Source organism: Buteo buteo, chromosome 18 (genome assembly GCF_964188355.1).
Source record: "Buteo buteo chromosome 18, bButBut1.hap1.1, whole genome shotgun sequence".
Classification (NCBI taxonomy): Eukaryota; Metazoa; Chordata; class Aves; order Accipitriformes; family Accipitridae; genus Buteo; species Buteo buteo.
In genome coordinates, this window is record NC_134188.1 from 14009110 (window position 1) to 14032355 (window position 23246).

General features: G+C 40.7%; 1 protein-coding gene across 4 annotated transcripts in view; it reads left to right on the top strand.

Moving 5' to 3' along the window:
- PDGFD (platelet derived growth factor D) overlaps nucleotides 1-23246 on the top strand; it is a 148560-nt gene that overhangs the window by 121782 nt on the left and 3532 nt on the right. For all 4 annotated transcript variants that reach the window (XM_075050023.1, XM_075050022.1, XM_075050025.1 and 1 more), the window contains one exon: nucleotides 10117-10331. In XM_075050023.1, coding sequence (XP_074906124.1) covers nucleotides 10117-10331 — 215 coding nt within the window. The remainder of the gene's footprint in view (nucleotides 1-10116; nucleotides 10332-23246) is intronic.

The following is a 23246-nucleotide window of genomic DNA, read 5'->3' on the forward strand; positions in this document are numbered from 1 at the left end:
TATATCTGTTTCTGCTTCCAGCTTGGGTTTTATTTTTTATCCTTAGTTAGAACAGCCCTGAGGCAGATAAGAACAATTTGATGTAATCTCTGCCTATCTTTCACAGCATTTTCAGAACATGTCATATAAATGGTATAAATGAATCACTAATGATTTTGCTCCTATCCAACTCTCTGCCCATACCAAATTGTGCCACAAAATTGAGCTTAAGAGGCAGTGTTGCTGAATACCAATTCTGATAACAGGGATATGTGATAAATGATATTTAAATGGTATGTTTTCTTAATTTGACAATCAATAATCTACAAAGATAAGGATCAGGGTCAAGGAAATAAGAAGTACAGTATTATAGCATAGCTGAAACTCACAGAATCACAGAATAGATGAAGTGGGAAGGCTTCTCAGGAGTTTCTCTAGTCCAACCCCCCTGCTCAAGGCAGGTTCACCAACAGCAGGTTGCTTGGGACCATGTCCAGTCAGGTTTTGAATATCTCCAAGGATGGAGACTGCACAACGTCTCTGGACAACATGTGTTTGACCACCTCCTGGACAAACAAAAAAAAAGTTGTTTTTTCTTTAATGTATAAGTAGGTTTTCCTATGTTACAATTTGAGTCAAGTACCTCTTGTCCTTTCAACAAAGACTCTGGCTCCACCTTCTTTACTCCATCCCATCATGTATTTATACACATCAATATACACTTATACAGATCAATCCCTCCCTGGATACCTCCTGCAAGAACCTTAAAGATGAAGAGTGTGTTCATTACATCTATATGTATGATAACTCCATTCCATCTACAAAATCTGATCTCACACCTCAACAACACTGATGCAACTCATTGAGTTAAATGCATTTCTATTTTCACTATTGAAGTGAGATACTGGTATGAGGTGTGTCTCACTAATAACCACACGAAGTTTGAAATTTAATTCTACATAGGTTTGGTGAGGTTTGCTGTTAACCACTCCAGTAAAAGTTAACTATAGAATTGCAGTGAAACCCAGACTGGCAGAAAAGGGCAGAAAAGAAGGGGTAAGACACGCATTCACATTTTCAAAACCCTTAAATGAGAGGCCTTGTATAAGGTATAAACTGCAGTGTACACCTCCTACATGGAAATATGACAAGTAGATGTTTCAAATAACCTTTGCAGCAGTTGTAAATATACTCAAAAAAGTTTGCTAGCCATTGCTGCATTTTAGAAACTCTGAAAGTATGAATATTCAGCCTTAAGCTTATCCTAGACTCTTAGGAAAAAAGCAGGTCATACCAAATAAAGTATATCCTTTAAAATAATTCCTTTTGCATTGCTGTAATATGTTGTAGTGTCATAATAATTTGGCTATTACAAATATAAAACATCTCTAAAAGGATATCACTGGTTATTGGGTTATTTAATACTCTACAATTATGTTGAACTTCTACACAAATAGGTTTCTCTCTAAAAGAATAATAAGAAGCTTTCAGATGTGTTTGAAGGACACCTCTTCATCCTACAGTTTAAATTTTTGAAAACATCAATGTATCTGCTTGATAATATTAGAAGAGCTCCTCAGAGATACTGTTGTAAACAGTTCCAACCATCAGTTAAACATTAGCTTTTCCCATATGCTTGTTTGCATTTATCTTTTGTTGTTCACTCTAAAGTTTTACATCCTACTGAAAAAGGCTTTATAATTTTAAAAAGACCTCTGCCTGTGAATTGGCTTGTGTACAAATGAAGAAAGAAGGAAGAAAAAGTTCACTGTTTCTCATCATAGAAGTAGATCCAAATGTCTAGGGGATGGTACCTACAGAAAGGGGTCATCTTTGAAAAGCAATGGGTTTGGGGTTTGGGGGTTTTTTTGTACACATGTAGATTGATACATTCTGGTAATTAACAAGACTACACATGCCTCTGAGCTCATTTTCTTTTTTGGAAATGGTATGCAAGAAACCTTTGGCTATCAGAAGAAATTAATCAGGTGGGTCATTCTTGCAATAACATCTGTCTGCAATGACAGCTTTACAAGTTAAATAAATAAACACTTGCTGGCATAGCCACACTGCTCTCTAGGAGAGTAGCGAGATGAGACCACAAGTCTTCATGGAATGTTTTTGCTATTGCCAAACAGGTTTCCAAGATCAGGCAAGTTTTGCCATGTCCTTAACAATAGTTTTTAATTGTCACTACTTACAATGGTCTAGCAAGAAGTTAAAATTTTAACTCAGGAATGTAATTTCTCAGGGGTTTGCAAACAGTGGCAAATAAATTACTGCAAACGTCCATGTACTCTTCCTTGAAAGGTCCTGGGATGGCTGCCAGCAAGTTTCAGTACACCAGACAGGGAGGGAATGCAGGCATCACAAATGCTGAATGCCTGTTCATTCACGGCAAATGTGAATATTCCAAGTATGTGGAATACCTTCTCAAATAGCTGCTAATTTAAAGTATTCCCTGTGCGTAAAAAACAGGGTATTTCTTCCAACCTTCTTCAGTTCGGAACCAAGTTGCCTGTTGCATGCAAACTACACACATTCATTCATTTCACAGTCTAATTCAGATCTATATCCGTACTCTTCCCCCTCTGTGACAAATGAGATTTTCCCTCATGCTTTACATGACGTTATTGTCAGTCACTGCAGTGAAAGCTTTTCTTATTAAACCCTTCTTTAAAATGCTAGTGAAACTTGCAGCATATTATTTATCACTGGAATAAGCTGTTCAATTCCACTGATTTCAATGAAGCTATGTCCGTTTATGACACTGATAGTTTGGCCTGCTTTTACTACTTGACCCATACCACAGCTGATAATTGGTTTGCTAGTCTATAATAACCCTATATATTGTGAACCTTGTTTCATGCGGACAGTTATAATCCCACTGAAATTCTGATCTCTCATTCCTCTAAAATAATAGCTCCTGTATTGAGGAGGTTTGTCTTGGCATTGTGATTCTGTAGTAAATCCAAATTGCAGCATCTTCTCCGCAGCTCCCATGAGAAAGACTTGGACAGCTCCCAAAGCTTTCAGGTGTATTTAACAAAGTGCTTATTGTGGTATCATTAAGCATGTGCAGTGGAATAGTGAAAACCATCAACCATGTGGGTTGAAGTCTAAAAGCCAAAGGGTTTGGTTAACATTTGGTATGGAGAAGAATAATTTCATCAGTGTCAGTGCATTTAGGTGATTTAACCAGTGGGAGATGTGACTTTGTCATATGTATGGGACTGCATTTTCCAACTCAAGTTCAACCACACCATAGCTTCAGTCAGCTACAGCACTGCTCTGAATCTTTGACTGCTTGTACAGTACCTCTACTCTACCTGACACAGCCCTGGCACACACCTTTCTGCTAGTGGGGCATGTATCCTGGGGAGATAGGTTTCAGTACATTCATAAGTCTCTCAGAAATTCCATGCTCTATACGAGGAATTTTTTTAAAGCCAAGAGTCAAAATTAAAACAGCAGCACAACATCTTTGTTAAAAACTGTAAGCCACACATGAAAGGGATGAGAGTCAAACTAGAACTGAGCTCTGGATCCCCACTTGACACTCGATACTCCAACCACACTGCAGTTCCATTCCTTGCTGATGCACAAAATATGAACAGGGGCAAGCGAACAAGTGCAGGCCCCTTTCATGAGTACATCTCTTTAGCTGCCAAAAAGAGCACAAGAGTTAGACATTTTAGCAGTATTGGCACCAGTTTGCATGCCTTTGGCAGGAGGCTCAAGGAGATGCAGGTTTGTGCTTGACATCCAGAGGAGGATGGTCAGTGGCTCGGAAGTCTCTGCACACATTCCCTGCATAATGTGGGCCAGTCCCTTCAGTGAGAGAGGTATGTTAACATCTCTGAGGATCTAAGCTTTATAGTTTGTCTACATACAGATGATTCTTAATGTGGCCTGTCATCAGCATAGTCTGGTGCTGAGTGTCTTGCTGAAATCTGGTTCCACACATCCACATTGCCTTCATAACAGACAAAAATCAAACTTTTAAACCTTATCTGTCCATATGGATAGTGATGTCAATACCCTTTTAGGAAGGACAGCAGACATATAGGCATTGTGGCAGCTTAGTATCAATCATAGATTAACAGAATAATTTTGTTTACAAGGCCACTCTGTGGATCATCTCATCCAAAACTCTGCTTAGTGCAAGACTGACCTTGAAGTTAATTCAGGTTGCTTAGGGCCTTCTCTAGTCAAGTTTTGAATATTTCCAACTGGAGCAATTCCACAAGCTTTTGGATAACTTGTCCCAGTGTTCGACCACCCTCATCATGATTAGTTTTTCTTTAGAGCTTACTGAAATGTCCCTTGCTGCAACTTGTGTTTTTTGCCCCTTGTATTTTTGCTGTGCACATCCAAGAGACTGGCTCCATCCTCCCTGTAGCCCCTTTTAGATAGCTGGAGATGATTATTAGAACCCCTCTTAGTCTTCTTTCCAGACTAAACAAATCTGGTTCCCTTAGCCTCACTGTGGCTGTTTTGGACCAGCACCTTAACAATCATGGTCACCCTTCACTGAACTCCTAGTTTGTTCATCATTCTCTTCTGCTGGAGTGGGCTCAAAACTGGACACAGTACTCCAGATGCAGGTTCATAGGAGCTGAAAGAAGGGGAGTATTCATCTCCCTCAACCTGCTGCCACATTCTTCCTAATGCAGCTCAGTGTGCAGCCTCTGTCACTGCAAGGCAAGCAGCTGACTCATATTTAACCTGCTGTCTACTAGGATGCCAAGGCTTTTTCTGCAAAGCTTCTGCTTATCCAGTGTGTGCCCAGTCTGGACTGATGCATGGGGTTATTCCATGTCAGGTGCAGGAATTTCCATTTGTCATCACTGAACCTCATGACGTTCTTGGCAGCACATTTCTCCAGCCTGCTAAGGTCCTTCTGAAAGGCAGCCCTGCAGTACGTGGACAAATTTCCCTAGTGTAATGTCACTGACAACCTTGCTGAGGGTTCACATCATTCCATTGTTCAGATCATTAGTGAAGATCTTTAGCAGTATTTGCCCCAGAGTTATCCCCTGGGGAACACTGCTAGTAACCAGCCACCAGCTGTACTTGGAATTGCTGACCATTTTGGTCAAGCCTCTCGGACCTTCCAGTTATCTACGAAATTTGTAGTCCACCTATCCCATTATATCTCAGCAGTATGGTTGCAAGGATGCTATGGATCACTGTCAAAATCAGCAGATGCTTCTCCTGTTTTCACCTCATCCAGCAAGACAGTTGTCTCATCATAGCAGACTCTCAGCTTGGTCCATCACGATTTGCCCTTGGTAAATCTATTCCTAGCCACCCTCCTGTCTTTCATGTGCTTGAACATTGCTTCCAGGAGGATTTACCCCTTAATTTTACCATGGGCTGAGGTTAGGCTGACTGTTCAGCACCTGCCTGAATCCTTCTTGCCTTACTTATAGATGGCCTTGACATGTGGTATAGGAATACCATGGCAAGGTGGCTACCATCTCTTATGCCTCAGCTCTGGTCTGTGGCTGATACATGAAGAAAAGTGTAAACTGTCCAGATATGACAATGTTAGGGCCATGTATGAATTTGGAACAGATAAAGTGTTAAAAGAAATCCTAACAGACTGCCTGTCTTTTTAAAATTAGTCAGTGACCAGCAGCACAGGTTTTCTCTCCAATCTTTAAGGCTGTCCCTTCTGAATAAGACATGGTATTAGCTGCAGTGCCTAATTTCAGTGCTTACCTCTGATTAAGATCAATGTTTCAAGGTAAGCACGTGCCATAGCACTATGTGAAATGAGGATGGATTTAAGCATAGGATTTAAGGGGGAGGAGGGGGCAAACACTGTACCCCAAGTATCCAGCTTACTGCTCCAGTGCATCTTTTATGTCTGCCTTGCCTTCAAATTCAATCTCTGATGCAGACATTCTGTAATAATACTTTGAAGTTATTTGCATCCAGTCTACAGAACCTTTTAGTTCTAGTTTTAAATTAAGGACTCCAGTGGTTTCAGTCCTTGATAAGTAAAGCAGCAGGATTTCACACCAATCACACCAAGGCTCGGTTACATTTTAGTCACAGCAGTGAAGTGATGCATGAAACTGACTGTACTGTAAAATCTCATTGTTATACGGATGAGGAAATGGACTGGCTCCAGACACTAAAACAATCCCAAGACAGGGAAAAATGCATGTCAAAGCTTTCAGCAGAGAGAGTTGTTCAAAGCAAAATGTGTTCTTTTGTTAGGGGTCTGCAAACCATGGTCTAAAGCTAATTAGGCAATGGGAACTGTTCTTGGGTGTCAGTGTGATGCTACCAAAGTACAGTATACACTGTTCACAGACGACATTGTGCGTTCACCCTATCCCACCAAGCACTGGATTTCTGTAGAGGAGAGTCAAAAAGAGTGTAGGTGTTTACCTCCAGATGAATTTTTATGGAGGATAACTTGTGTATCTCTTAAACTCTTTATTTAGTCTCTCCTACTCTGCTTGAAGTTATTTGTTTTCATGATTTCAGCATCACTAAAATAAGACCTTTCTGCTATTGTATTTGTCCATTTCAACCTGGACTCTGATACCTGAGATACGGCAAAGTGCAGAGAATTCCCATCTTAACTGATAACTCTGGGATTTGGGGTCCTGAAAGCTGCTAATAAGTCAGGATCAGAATGCCTTGAGTATGATACCAAGGAGAATTAATGCAATTTTCCATTTGAAAATTTCCTATAGGTTTTTCAAATATAGTTCATCATAGAAAAATACACTAAATAAATGTATTTTGCTACTGGTTGATTTCAGAATTCCTGAAGAATGCATCTGGAGAAAGTTTTGACCCCTCATTGAAAACAGCTGAGTCCCTCATACTGCATAGAGAAAAAAATTATCCTAATTATCTGGTTATTCCCTCCTATGCTTCGAGCAAGTCAACAGCTCTCTGTACTGATTCAGCTACAGCCTAAAAAACCCTGCAAAGACTTCTGAAAGTCATCAAAACTAGGCTTTTGAAGGCTAGTAAGCAAAGCCTTCCCTCCAGTGAAAGCCCTTTGCCAGGTCACCCCTTGCCATTTAAATTGAGCAGCTTAAGTACTGAAGCTAATATGTGTAACACTGTGATGGATATAATATGCTCTCTGCAGGAAAGCCCCCCCACCCCGGTCCTTTAAATGCTGGTGCTTTCCCTCTCTGCCAGTCTCATTACAAAGACTCATTTCTGCATTGATAACGCAGCAGTGATAATAGGTATCATCTCAATGCAGGAAGAAGGACTGTTGAGCCTCAGGGGAAATTTCATCTGTGATAGAACAAATTTTGTTCAGTCTCCTGGACATCTCCTGGACACAGGTGTCAGTTCATGTGACCTGGGTCTGGGCCCTCTTTAATGACCAGTTTGCTACTAGAAGCCTTGTTTCCTATGTTATGTCATCTGAATTAAGGCTGAATTAAGCCTTTGAGCATTTTATTCTAGCTCTTTCTAGAGATGCACCTTCAGCAAATGCCATTCTAGTCCACAGCCAGCCTGTCCTAGTAGGAGCCTTCTCACATCAGTATCTATTCCCCTGGACTGCTGCAGTGCCAGAGTGTGGAAGATCCAAGCTTTCCCCTCAAGCAATCTCATTAATCATGAAGGCAGAATATTTTCTGCCCTCTTCTTCCTTTGGTTAATTATTCCTTCACATGAATTGGCTGAAATGAATAGTAGCCACATACCTCTTTGCTTTATCAGTAAGCAAAGCTGGTGGCAAAGGTCCTGATGAGAACATTTAGAGGAGTGGGAAACACTTCCCTGCAAGAAGAATTACCCTGAGAGCCTGCAATGAGAAGGGGTGGCTTTGGAGAATGACAGCAGAGAAGAAAATATCATCTGTTAAAACAAAGAAATCAATATTCTCTGGACTTCTAAGTCCTGGCTGTGGACATCGGAAGTGTATTTTTCTCCCAGTGCATGAGTATACCAGCAGCCCCATTGATTTTGTGCTTATACCAGGAGGATGATCTATACCTCTTTTGGAGAGATGCTAGCTCTCTGGAGAGAACCACTGAGATTTCATGGTGAAATGTATCACAATTGCTATAAAATCGCAATTTATCTGCTAAATTCTCATTGACTGAGATAACACCTTGCCAGAAAAGTGAAGCTGCTATGATTTTCTATAATAGCACTTGTGACATTTACGTACCCTTGCCTCTTGCATATCTGCCTTGTGAATATCTCCAGGCCAGAATGTAAAGGTGCATGATATTTACAAATCACAAATTTTTCCACAATTTACTTTGTGATGTTGACAAGGACTGAGCCACAGAGGGTATGAAGTGTCTTTGTTATGGGTTTTCTCATGTTTATGGTAAAGCATAAGTATAGGTGCACTCAGGACTAGAGATGGTGTTGAGCTATTAAACATGCCCATGAAAATCTGATATGTTCACAAACAGTACACTGTTATCTCAGTTCTCCTTTGAGCCATTCCTATTTTCCTATTGATGTTTCAAATACTGTTTCGGGTGGGAACTCAACACAAGTTCACATGTCCTTCAGTCCTGAATGAATTACTGAGCTTTTGAAACTTAGTTGGACAGAATCCTAAGGAAAAGAAGAAAGCAGAAAAAGAAATTAGAAAACTTCTATAGAAATAAAACTCATTGTATTTGTTACTTTTATCTGTGTTACAGTTGTGGAAAATGTATTTATGGAAGGGTTTTTTGTTTTGTTTTAGCTTTGCAAGCTAAAGCTAGAAACAGCACTTAAGCTCACAGTTAATAGTCTATAAGTTATTTTTATGGCTGGCTTTACTACTTGTTTACATGACACATCTCTCAGAGATACCAGGCATTTAAACATCAACCAACTACTGGCATTCAATGAAGCTCATTAGTTTTAATTGTATTTATTTGTATGCCTATTATAGTAGCATTTACCAGCTGAAATTAATATTGCTTAGATTGATTTCTCCATCTAAAAGAGAGTTATCGAGACCCTATCCATAAACAATACAGATAGACAACTTGAGAAAGCAAATCATGCCACCTGTCCTAAATGCCCTTGTGAGGAAGGGATGAATCACTCTCCAAAGATGTTTCTCTACTGACCACAGGAAGAGCCTTGTTTGAAGTGTTCGCCTTTTGTATGCCTGCAGCTAGGCAAAAGGAGTTACGCCCCTGTCATGGTTTAACCCCAGCCAGCAACTAAACACCACACAGCTGCTCACTCACTAACCCCCCCCTCCCCCAGTGGGATGGGGGAGAAAATCGGGAAAAGAAGAAAAACCCGTGGGTTGAGATAAGAACGGTTTAATAGAACAGAAAAGAAGAAACTAATAATGATAATGATAAAACTAATAAAATGGCAACAGCAATAATGAAAGGATTGGAATGTACAAATGATGCACAGGGCAATTGCTCACCACCTGCCGACCAACACCCAGCTAGTCCCCGAGCGGCGAATCCCCGCCCCCACTTCCCAGTTCCTAAACTAGATGGGACGTCACATGGTATGGAATACACCGTTGGCCAGTTTGGGTCAGCTGCCCTGGCTGTGTCCTGTGTCAACTTCTTGTGCCCCTCCAGTTTTCTCACTGGCTGGGCATGAGAAGCTGAAAAATCCTTGACTTTAGTCTAAACACTACTTAGCAACAACTGAAAACTTCAGTGTTATCAACATTCTTCTCATACTGAACTCAAAACACAGCACCATACCAGCTACTAGGAAGACAGTTAACACTATCGCAGCTGAAACCAGGACAGCCCATAATAACAAAAAAGAGGTCATCATCTAAGTAAGCCAGGTATAAGCAGAGGAGGGAAGAGAGTAGCAGAGGTGGAATCTCTTACCCAAGGATCCAACAGATAGTGACAAAGCAAATAACTAGTCTTCAACTTTCAGGCCAATGTTTTACTGCAAGCCTACCCTTCACCTTTATAGTCAGTATGAGCTCTGCTATGGGAGTCAGTGGGAGCAGGATGAGAGCCTGGATGGCCACCTGTAATGATGTAAAATTGGTAGGTTTCTATTTATCTGTTCAGAAATCACTGCTATACTTCACATACTTTCCAACCAGTGTCACATCGCTTTGTGTTATTGACTGCCTGGGGAGCAGTATAAACCAGAGGAATGTCCCACTCAAACCTTACTAATGAAAATTCTTTTGCATTGCAGTTGACCTGGACAGGTTGAATGATGATGTGAAACGTTACAGCTGCACTCCGAGAAACTACTCTGTCAATTTAAGGGAGGAACTGAAGCTGACAAACGTAGTTTTCTTCCCCCGCTGCCTCCTTGTCCAGCGCTGTGGAGGAAACTGTGGCTGTGGGACTTCGAACTGGAAGTCCTGCACTTGCATGTCAGGGAAAACAGTGAAAAAATATCATGAGGTATTTTCACTCTTTTTCTTTTCTTTGGTAGTTCTTTTGGGTATTTATTGCGTACATGGATTCTGAAGGCTTTTCTCAGAGCCATGTGTGCTGCTTATATTGATTATCATGTTATATTGATCATGTTTTATTATGTTATATTATCAGAAGGCTATATCATGTTATATTATCATTATCATGTTACATTATCATGCTTGTTTTGATTATCATGTTGGATCTGCAGTGCAAAAATCAATGGGCAAAAATCACTGACCACAGTGAAGTGTCATAGGCAAAGATGCTACCATTTGAGAGAGACCAGAGTGTTTAAGTGAATGCCCCCTGTGGTCACCACTCTTCCTGAGGTGAATGATCTGCTTAGGCTTCCAGACAGGTTTAGGTAGCCTTAGAGTGGAGCCTCGACTTAGATAATGGCATTGCTTTTGCCGTCCATGCTAGATACCAGCTTGGTACCTCGTGGAGCAGCATTCATACCTTCGACTGCAGTAAGCCATAGAGAGATGCACACCCACACAGTCAACCTGCAGGAAGGCTTGATTTTAAATAAGTGTAATATTACTGTCTTTAATGCCACAGCATCGCCCAACCATTTACATTTGGAAGTGGTGAATGATCAGAGTGGAAGGAGGTTATATATGTGTTAGAAAGGGGTGTTAACAGGTATTTATGGGTAAGTTAATTTAGAAGTTGGAGAGAACATTTGCCACCTCTCTGTGTGGATGCTACCACAGCATCCTAGTGAACTTTATTGCAAGAATGAAGCTTACGTTGGACTGATTTTTCCTAGCAAAGGACTGATACAACATAAATGTATATACCACTGGAAATGTTCTTTCTAGTAACATAGAGACATGTGTTCCTTGAGACATTTGACTGCACTTCCTCTTGTGTTGTGCTATATCTTTTTAACTTATGACCATGCTTGGAGATGACAATTAAGTCACTTGTAAACTCTCTTCCCTTCCTGATTTATTACCTGTAGGAAGCAGTTGAGTCTTTCAGCCTTAGTTTTTTTCCCATTCAGCAATTTTTTAGGAAGGCAAAATTTCTGCATAAGAACAAAGTCCATTATATTTCTTTTTAATCCATTCAGAACACATTTAAAGAGGAAAAAAACAAGGAAAGAACATTTTATATTCTTGCTTCTAAATCAGTATTTTCAGAATCAGACATGAACAATGTTCACTAAAGTGAACATATCTAGGAAGGTTACTTGGTATTATCCTTTCAATTGTCTGAAAGTAGGTAGCTGCATGCCATGCTGACTTAATTTCTGACACATATCTCTTGTAAAAGCCTGACTTACCACTTAGCTGAAGTCTCAAGTGAAAATGAACTTTATGGACTTTAAATCTGGATGTGATGTGGGCTTATACCATAAAGACATTAACTTTGGAGACCCTAGGGCTGCAATAGCAGAAGGCCATTGAAGGTCAGACCTTTGCCTTGCTGTGAGCAGAGTGGTTACTCTTTCCCAAGGTAAGAGATTTTTTTTTCACAATTAACTGCAGAGTACAGCATACTCCACATCAGCTGGGACTAGAGAATAGTTAATATTTTATCTAATTTTAAACAAGATGCAGGGGATGACTCTGGTAATTACAGAGTGGAAAGCCTTATCTCAGTGGTAGAAAAGTTAATTGGAAAAAAAATTAATAGGTATAAAACACCTAGATGAATATGAGCTGATAAAATGAACTCGGAATGCCTTATGTATGAATAAATATTTATATAGCACGACAACATTGTACAAGAATGCTAAAAGACCTGGCACCTCCTTCAGAGAGTGAACAGTCAAGCAGACAAGATCAGACATGGAGTAGAAGCTGGTTAAGAGATAAAGTCAAAGAGGTGGAAGAGATGAGCAATTTTCTACATAGGAAGTGGCTATGTGTAGGTGCCCCCAGCACGTGGATTAAGTGTTATTTCATGTATGATCAGTCTGGAGGGAGGTGAACAGAGAGGTGGCAAAAAAGACAGCTAGCACAGGAGATAACATACTTTAACAGCAGAGAAGGCTGAGAGGGATTTCAGAAAGCCTATGTAACTAATAAATGCAGTTTAGAAAAGCAGTGAGCATTAGGATGAGTAGTCTCAACTATTTATTCATCTAACAACAGATATCTGAGGAGAGGAAGGAGAAACAAGGGGTGGAAGTTGGACTAAAGGTTGGGTAGTGAATAACTGTGAAGAACTTCAGGAAAACAGTTATTTAGTGCAGTGGTGATAGGAAAAAAACAAGTTACAGTCGTCTGCAGGAATAGAGGTGAACAGGTAATAATACAGCAAATATTATGGCCTGGATAAATTGGTGGGGTACTTTTATACTGAGCTTTGACTGTTAAAAGGATACAGGCAGGAGTAGAAAAGACATATAGAAGCAGAAAACATACATCAAGAGAGATACAGGAGAAGATACACATCAAAAACATTTGTAAGGAAAGTAGCTAACAAGTTTTGGATAATTTCGTTCAGAAAAAACTGGGAATAAGAGACGACACAGTGAAAGAAAGAAAATAGTGAAGAGTACCTAAAGGAAAATTAGGTCTTCCTAAATAAACTTTTCCTTAAAAAAAGAACAAGAGAGAGATTGAAAGGGAACTAATTTAAAATGATAAAAAGGGATTTGATTTTTTTTTTTACACAGTAAATCTATATGGAATTTCAACCCTTAAATACAAGTAGTGCATAATTCAGAAGGATTCTGAGAGAACTAGCAGTAAAATATAAACTAAAGAACCCTGGGTCACATCTGCGTCAGAATTTAAGCCAACTATTGACAGTAGCTAGAAAAAAAATGCTGATTATAAGCACGTTATCAAGCACTTATTATCAAGTGTTTGAGAGCATCTGATGCTGGGACAGCAGAATGTCACACTAACCAAGTATTGGTCAGAACCAGGATGTCACGACTTACGACCACCCCAAATTAATCACTAAAATCAGGAAATTCAATATTCATACTAATACATCGCTACTAATTCATTTCACTACTCCTTTGTTCTCTGAAAACCGTACGAATTTAAGACAGTGTTTCAGCTTTAACATTAAATGACTTTTGTAAGTTTAAATTTAAACTTAATCCCTTAGGGATGAATTAAAAGCTCACTGAGCAGAAATTTAGCCAAGTAGCTCCCATTAATAGGAGTGGCAGTCATGCAGATAAATTCATGTATGACGTACTAAAGATGTGTCCATTACTTTTAGTCCAAAATATTTTCCACTTTATTATTATTATTAGCCATGCATAGCTAATCAGTTTTATTCTTTATTCTCCTTCGACACTTAACTCTAATTTTATTTAAATGCCTGTCAGTAAAGGCACTGAGGAGGGACCTCTCAATATGCCAGTTTTAGAGCCATGGAGCTGGTGTACTCTTTTCAAAGCCAATTTGAAACCCACTAACCTTAGCTAAAAAGCCTTTAGTTGCATAATGAAGGACAGAGCTTCACATTTTATTAAATCCTCAGTGCTGTTAATTTGGTTAAAAATCTCCACCTCTGCTGCAGGAGAACATAGGCCAGATTCAAACACAAGTCTCAATTACTTTGATTTACTTGCAAAAGACACCAGAAGGAAGTATAAGGTGGTGGAGCAAAGAAGGAGCTTGTAGCAGCTGAAACTGAATCCTGCAGGCCCCAGACCGCTTCTCTAACCAGGCTGACTTTGCCTAACAGATACCCTGGAGCTTTTTCTGCTGAGCTCCTTGGACCCACCAGAGCTATTTGTCCTGCATATGGATATGCTTGTCCTCAACAGTAAAAATGCAACTGGAAATCACTTAAAAGTTGTTCGGCATTTCTGAGTGACCCAGTATTTCTGGGTGAGAAAGACAGGCAGGCAAATTTTCCAGAAGTGATAGGCTTCTTTTTGGCTTTATAGCCAGTGCCTTGCAGTGCCGGAGTAGCTGCATGCTGGCAGCTGTGGGGACACTAAAGCCCAGAGTGTTTGTTGAGAGAGAGGCTTCTAGTCCAGAGAGATTTCAAGGTTATTTTCTCCTTATGCTCTTAATGTTTTTCAGTTCCCCCTTAGTTCCTATTCAAAGCCTCACACTGTACTCATCACTGAGTGCTCCTTCCTAGTATCACAGGACTAATAGCTATCAGGTGTAGCCTTTAATTTCCCCGAGTTGTGAGTGCTGCTCCAGTTCCCTGATAGGCTGTACAGCGCTTTCCTATCACATCCAACTGTAAGAAGTAATGCAACAGCAGGGAAAATAAGAAAATGAGAATGCCACAGTAAGGGATATCTTTTTCTTTATTGCCCTAGGAAATGCTAATAATGAGATCTCGGGTCTTTTTTATAACCTGGAAGTTTGCCATAACTTTACCAAAATACTCAGCAGTTTCCAGAAGTAAATAGATTCATAATTTGAGCAAACAGATAGTTTTATGGGTGGGTGTTTTTTTGCAGGAGTCTTGTGATGGTCTGTGGTTTTCCATGGCTTCTGGGTTTGCTTAAGACCAGAGCTCATAGACAAATACTCATGACTTACCACATAGTGTCATGAACCCTGCAAACCAAACAGGCCAAGTGCTGGCAGTGTCTCAAATCATCTCTCAGGCACAGTCTACTATAAGTGATACTGAGTTATGTCGCAGGGCTCCGTGAAAGGGAAGGACAAAGCAATACATGGAAATGGATGCAACACGCCTTAATCAAACGCTCACATCTACTGCTGTCTAACTTGCTAAAGAGGAGCTGAAATGAAAGCATGTTTTCCATTGCAGTGCATTTCTTTGGAAACGCCTGGAGCTGCTCTTTAAAGAGAGCACTAATCCTGGAGATCACCCAGCCCAGAGGAGGTGTGGGGGAACTCAGGCCAGGACTCATTTTAGCTTGGGCTGTGGCTGTGCCATCCGCCCAGCATGCACATACCTCAGCGAAACAAGAAATCAGTTTCCCCATCTCATTGCTGTAACTGATGAGATGTGAAATGAGTTTCCGTGAGGAGTAAATGCTCTTAAGGTAGCAACCAGAATTTGTCAGAGTGTATAAACCTCCATGAACACAGTGCTGAGCAACACAGATAAAAGGCATGTAAGGAAAAAAGCGAAGTGGTGAGAGCTGATTGCATCTTTTACCTACTTGTCTCTTCTGTAAAGACTGATGCATTTTTCATTGTCTATATGGTGCTTCCCTCCCTGCCCCCCCACCTACTCCCACCTCCCCCTTTGTGAAGTGTTATACCTCCATTCAAGTTTCATATTGACTGGAGCTTGTCTGGTGCCTTCACAGGACATATATGCAATTAGTTCTCAACGACAGGGTTTAGATCAGTGTTAGGATGGCTACTTCATAGCCTCTTGCTGCCCTGAGAGAGGTAGCAGGCACCTCAAAGTACCGACACAATACTAAGTCTTTGCACTGGTATTATGGGGGCTTTTTTTCTCTTTCTGTTTTTCAGAGAAATGAGAAGCAAACCTTAAGGAGGCACTTGAGAGAGCAGATAATAATTCTTACCCTGTCTTTACACAGAGAAACATAAGATAACCGGACAAAAATTATACAAATGCTGCTGATACAACAAAAGAAATTTGCTAAGGGGTTAAAAAGAGCTAGTATCATGAAACCAGTATGCAAGGAATATGGTCTGATTGTTGTATGTCCTGGACTTGATAGTACATGTATAAAGGAGATAAAAGGTTGTTATGGTAATAAAGGCACAGAATTAACCTGACAAAAGAGTTAATGCATAGAAATATTATACAAGAAGCAGCAATGGGATTTATTTGGAATGCAAATACAAGGAAACAGAATGAGTCAGATATGACTGCTAGGTCACAGGATGAGCAGAGAGAGCATGGAGGTGCAGTGAGAGAAAAAAGGTTCATTTTTTACTAGGTGAAAATGAAAGTTCTTGGGATGACATCTGGAAGTTAAGCAAGTGAGACATCCTGGGGCATGTCTGGGCAGAGAGGGAGTTTGAGAAGGGGGAACACCTGTATTTGGTCAGTAAAAAAGCAATAGCTGGAGCCATAATGCATTACAAGATCACCCAAAGTGAGGGTCTTGTTAATGTCACCTATGTCAAAAACACCATAGCTTTAGTGACTGTTTCAGATGCCTGAGTTTTAAGCCAATTAAAATTTTTTCCCATGTTTGCTGTGTTAAACCCAGGTGTTTCTTATTCATACAAATAGAAAAATAGAATCAATAATCCCATCTACATTAAATACCTTAGTTTGAATGCTACCACTGATCAGCAAACAAACTCTTTTTTCTGGTTCCTGATAATCTATAATTACCACTAGTAAGAAAGAATGTAGCTTTGGGTCTGTGTCATTATTTTAGGCTATTTTCCAACTAGAATAAGGGTCCTTATGCAAAATTATGAACCACGTTCCCATAGTGCTTGGTTTCTTATGCTCAGAGCACAGCTAAACTGTGTGTGACCTTTGGATTAGATAACTTCCAAAAATTGCAGAGTAAAATTTTTCATCTGTATCAGAACTTGGATCTGTGTTGAATGTTTTGCACTTACGATGCTTCCTCTTTCATGAATCTCAGACAAATATAATTTGGTTTGCATGCTAGAATGATGGTATTTTTAGATGAGCAGAAGGAGATTAGATAATGCTGCATAGCAGGATTTTAAAATAAGTTCTGCAAAGTGCAAATTTCAGTATCTAAAATAGCATCTAGAGTTGCTCTCCATCCTCTGTCACTGGAATATGAAGCTAACCAGATGTTTGGTAAGCCATAGTCATGTTATTGATTATCTGTGGACTTAAGCTAATCAGGAAAAAAAAAAAAGACATTATTTTGGAGTGAAGCTTCAGATTTCTATTGGTGTTCAAACTACTGCTCAAGAATTTAACAAAGAATGTTTGTAGAATCATAGAGTGTTTGGGTTGGAAGGGACCTTAAAGGCTATGCAGTTCCAACCGCCCTGCAATGGGCAGGGACACCTTCCACTAGACCAGGTTGCTCGAAGCCCCATCCAACCTGGCCTTGAACACTGCCAGGGATGGGGCATCCACAGCCTCTCTGGACAACCTGTTCCAGTGCCTCACCACCCTCACTGTGAAGAACTTCTTCCTTATGTCTCATCTAAATCTACCCTCTTTCAGTTTCAAACCATTACCCCTTGCCCTGTCACTACATGCCCTTTTAAAAAGTCCCTCTCCAGCTTTCTTGTAGGCCCCTTTAGGTACTGGAAGGCTGCTATAAGGAAGGTCTCCCCGGAGCCTTCTCTTCTCCAGGCTGAACAACCCCAACTCTCTCAGCCTGTCTTTACAGGAGAGCTGCTCCAGCCCTCTGATCATCTTCGTGGCCATTGACTGCAACTCTTTGAGTGCGACCATCCAGCCAATTCCTTATCCACTGAGTGGTCTATCCATGAAATCCATGTCTCTCCAGTTTAGAGACAAGGAAATTGTGCAGGACAGTGTCAAAAGCTTTGCACAAGTCCAGGTAGATGATGTCCGTTGCTCTTTCCTTATCCACCAACACTGTAACCGTGTCGTAAAAGACCACCAAATTTGTCAGGCACAATTTGCCCTTAGTGAAGTCACGTTGGCTGTCACCAATCACCTCCTTATTTTCCATGTGCCTTAGTATAGTTTCCAGGAGGATCTGCTCCATGATCTTGCTGGGCACAGAGGTGAGACTGTCTGGCCTGTAGTTCCCCAGGTCTTCCTTTTCGCTTTTTAAAAACAGGGGTTATGTTTCCCCTTTTCTAGTCAGTGGGAACTTCCTGGACTGCCACAACTTCTCAGATGTGATGGATAGTGGCTTCATCCACCAGTTCCCTCGAGACTCATGGATACATCTCATCAGGTCCCATGGACTTGAGCACCTTCAGTTTTCTTAGATGGTCTTAAACCTGGTCCTCTCCTACAAGTTATTGTTTCTTCTAATAAATAAAGGAAATGATAATAGGTAAAAAATGTCTATAAGCAACTGGATACCCCTTTTTTTAATTATTTTTCAGAAGTGTTCACTAGGTTTCCTATTACTCTTTGCTTTTTATTAAAACAGAAATCAGCCATCATGGACTGTCATGGCTAAATGTTGCCTGACTTCAAAGGTAAATCATACATGGCTAGGACCATCAGTGAATGCTGGAGGGAGTGATTCACCTCATCTGGCTCTACCCATCTAAAGCTGCAAGTCCAGCCTTTGGGCTCCTTTCCTAGTTATCAGAGCTAGCCCCACCAGAGGTGGGTGTTTCAGGTGAATCGTTCTCTGGAGTCACCTCTTTGTTGCTGCTTCTACTGGAGAAATGCTGGGTATGGGTCAGGGGGAACAGGTTATCTCCAGATGGGTCTTTTCCCTAGCAGTTAACACTGCTTTTCTCTCCTCAGCCTCTGATCACGAAGTTCTCTTACAGATCTGCTGAAATTAGAGGGGCTGCCGGGCCATCAGCCCTGACTTCCTGTCCTTCACAGGCCATTGGAGAGCACCCTGTTCCTCCCAAAGCAAGACCCAAACTTGTACTGTATACCTTCTGGAAAGGTAGCCATTTTCTGATGTCTTCAAACAGGCTGGAAACCTGTGTCCAGGTGATGAGTTGGCCTGACTTAAACAAGTGTGCCCTAATTCCAGTTTGAGTTTTTCTGGCTTCAGCTTCCAGATACTGTTTTTTTGTGATAGCTTTGCTCTCTCATTTAAAGAGTCCTTCAAAAGCTGACATATAAATTCAATGCATGATCAATAAGCAAGGTTCCTGGCAGGGAAACACATGTAATCATTTTCTTTAGATTTCCTTCACCAGTGCCCCCAAAGTAAAGCTATGCAGTGGCCACAGTCACCTCACCTTGAAACCTCTCAGATGCTCAGACATTATCTACAAAGTAAGATGCCATCCAGCATATTGGTGTGCTCCTATGGAGCTATCTGCACAAGAAATGCTACAAGGCCCTGATACCCTTTTTTGTATTACCTAGAAACACCAAATCCAGCTCAGAAGCTAAGTCATCTGTCTTGATTTTTTTGTTGTTGTTGCTTTAATAGGTTTATGACCATAGTTAACTCAGTGTTTGATGAGGGGGATATGGCTGTAGTTATACGCTCTTTGGGAGGCAATGATCTGAACTGATGAGGCACCACATTTTGATTAGTAGTGACAGACGTTGCTCCTTTAATTTGAAAACTGCAAAGTTATTCTTTTTTGCCCACACAAAACAAATCTTCTGAGCATTCCAGACCTTCCTCACATCCATATTTTCTTACAGCTATTGATCCCATCAAAAAAAGAGTAATGAAGTGTCCTGAACAAAATTTCTTTGAACTGTTTTCATTAATTCAGTGGTTCCTCACCTTTAAGGACCTGACCATGTAATGAATAAACAGCAGCTTTTTCAGAATAAAGGGTTTTCTTTCAACTACTGTGGTCACTAGAAATGACCTTACTTCCTGATTCTTTTCAATTCCCTTGTATTTAGCTGAAACTAAAACTATTAGACAAAGCTAGATGGAGAGCTTTGAACATCAGTTCCGAGATCAGCTGTTAAAGCAGTCCTACGGAGGGATTTGGACAGGCTGGATCAATGGGCTGAGACCAATTCTTTGAGGTTCAACAAGGCCAAGTGCTGGGTCCTGCACTTGGGTCACAACAACCCCATGCAGCGCTACAGGCTTGGGGAAGAGCGGCTGGAAAGCTGCCTGGACTCCTGGGGGTGTTGGTCGACAGCCGGCTGAATATATGAGCCGACAGTGTTGCCAGTTGGCCAAGAAGGCCAATAGTATCCTGGCTTGTATCAGAAATAGTGTGGCCAGCAGGTGCACAGCAGTGATCATCCCCCTGTGCTCAGCACTGGTGAGGCTGCACTTTGAATACTGTGTTCAGGTTTGGGCCCCTCACTACGAGAAAGACATTGAGGTGCTGGAGTGTGTCCAGAGGAGGGCAACGAAGCTGGTGAAGGGTCTAGAGCACAAGTCTTCTGAGGAGCAGCTGAGGGAAATGGGGTTGTTTAGCCTGGAGAAAAGGAGGCTGAGGGGAGACCTTATGGCTCTCTACAACCACCTGAAAGGAGGTTGTAGTGAGGTGGGGGTTGGTCTCTTCTCCCAAGTAACAAGCAATAGGACAAGAGGAAATGGCCTCAAGTTGCACCAGGGGAGGTTTAGCTTGCATGTTAAGAAAAAATTTCTTCATTGAAGGGGTTGTCAAGCATTGGAACAGGCTGCCGGGGGAAGTGGTTGAGTCACCACCCCTGGAGGGATTTAAAAGACGTGTAGGTGTGGCACTTACGGACATGGTTTAGTGGTAGACTTGGCAGTGTTAGGTTTATGGTTGGACTCGATGATCTTAAAGTTCTTTTCCAACCTAAAAGTTTCTATGACTCTCTGATTCTATAATTTCGGCTGTGTTCAAACACTGCTTTCCTGTCTCGTCTGGGGAAGTGCCTGCCAATTCATTTTTCTACTCTTATCAGCAAAGCCCGTATACTGTGCTCATGTTTCTTAATATAAAACACAGGGAAAAACCCCAAGCTGTCAGGAGGTCTGTTAGCTTAAATACAACCCACATCTTTGCTCTCATCCTGTTGCATACTTTCATTTGCTCTCAATTGAAAAAAGCAGATCTACCTACCCATGATCTTGCAAAGTGCCAATCATCTGAATTTGTCAGATTTTGATGAAAGGCTTCTTTAAATAAAAAACTTTATCATAGGTTCAGCATCAGCAGCTGTACTTGATTTTAAAATGTTTTCTTAAAGAAAGCATCTTTGAAGATGCGGTCTATTTTCAGCTCTGTAATAATCGCAGCAACCTGACTGGGTTCAGTTCCCCTGTGTTTTGGATGAGTGTGGTACAGTGAATTGTCCTGGTGTCCATCCAGATTTATTGCATATATTGAAGCAGTCCACTTTTGAAATCAATTCAAATCCATTATAATTTTTTTTGCTTAAAAAAAAAAAAAATGACATCTCTGCATTTCTAACAGGGAAAAGTAATTATATATTTCCAACATATTAAAGCAGCATGTCTGCACCTTGCTTAGGCACAGTCCTTCCTCTCAGTATTACTTAGATTAAACATAAATTTTATCACAAAATATAGATTGTGTTCCGTGCTTATCACTTTTGTTACATCCCATGGCCTTCCTGCCCTCCAGGCATTAATGGTAGAGAACAAATGAAGGCTGCTCACCTGCCTGCCCTTCCCCACCTGCTCTGCACAGCATCTATGGTTAACCTTTGGCAAGTCATTCACACTTACTTTTTGGGACTTTCTAATTCTGTTGAAATTGCTAGTACTTTGTTGATCTGGTATGTAGCTGCTTATTCCTTCTCCTTCCCAAGACCTTCTCAATTCTTGTATGGTGTTGTGATGTCAAAATACAGAAAGTACTTTGTAAAAAAAAGAGGTTTATTAATTGAGTAACAGTATGATCTGTTAGTTAGGAGACCTGTTATTCAGGGCAGAAGTGTGGGTATTTCTGTGGCTTTGACACTAAAGATGTTTAGGTCCCACTTCCCACTTGACCAGTGGCTTTAGCAGCTTATAGACAAGACAGACTTCTCTCTATTTTTTGAACAAGCAAGACAAATATAGCTGAACTAGCAGTCATTTTGCCAAGCTAGCATGAGTCACAATAGTCTGCCAAGACATAAGATGTGTTAGTTTCAGTACCGTACTGGTGCATGGTTTCTGGACTCAAGTGCTTGAGGCCACAGAGAGCAGAACTGGCCCACCTGCCTACCACCAGCTGTGGAGCTGCAGCCTTTCTTTCTCCATGTCCTGCTCCCCATCAGTAAATACGTGATTTCAAAAGGGAAAGGACCATGTACTGCTGGTGGTACTTTTTCTACTGATGTGTTGCAGATCCTTGAGCAAATCAGTTTCAGATTCTCTGTCTATACAAGTTTGACAATGATGCATATCTTTCTGTGCAATGCACTGTGAGATTTGGAAAGAAAAATGTAGGAGAGTTAAAGTGTTCATAGTCTTAACTCATATGTTGTACCTAATCCAAACTAGTATTTGAGCTTCAGGGCAGAAATTGGAAATTAATATCTCTTTTGTTAAACTACTGGATGCCCATCAACAGCAAACTAATGAAACAAAACAGATTTCTCCCCCTCAACCTGCACCACCATGCTAGTGGGAATATGAGCTCTTACACAGCAACTCACCCTCCAGTGGTGGGCTTGCAAAGCATGCCCCTGCAACCCACCATCCTCCTCAGCATTTTCCAGTCCATGGTTTACATACTTACACTATCACAGAAGTTTAGATAGGATGCAACATTATGGCTGTTTCCACATATCCACAGACCATTTTCAGGGAATCATAGATTCATATAATAATATGGGTTAGAAAGCAGCTCTGGGGGTCATCTAGCCCAATCTCCCGTTCAAAGCAGGGAGAATTTTGAAGTTAGATGAGGTTGCTCAGGGCCTTGTCCTGTTAATTTTGACTATCTTCAAGGTTTCTGCAACCTCTCTGGGCAACCTGCTCCAGTGTTTAACCACTCTCAGTATTTTCTTCCATATACCCAAATAGGATTTCTTTTGTTGCAACTTATGTTTGTTGCCTCATTTTCATCTCCTTTATAACCTTCAACCCTCCTTTTTAGGAGGTTTGGGGTTATCTTGCCTAGACAGAATTTTTTCAGAAGCATCCTATATGATGTATATTCCCCTAGGAAATAATTGTTTGTTTGTTTCACATTATTCACAGTAAATTCTTAAGAAATTATTTAAATTGAAGGAGAGATTTTTAAGATAAGCCAACAGAAGTCAGATTCCAGAGAAACTCAATAGGATCCGGCACATATTTTGCACAAGCTCCATTCATCTCCTTCTGCCTCCCACAGGCATTTCATTTTTGGACCAATTCTAATGATATGTGCTTCAGAAATTTCAAATTGCATAAAAAAATGTTCCTTGTTCTTTAGAGCAGAAATATTATACAAGTGAGAGAAGGGGCAGAGCAATTCAAATATGTATGGGACTACAAAGATG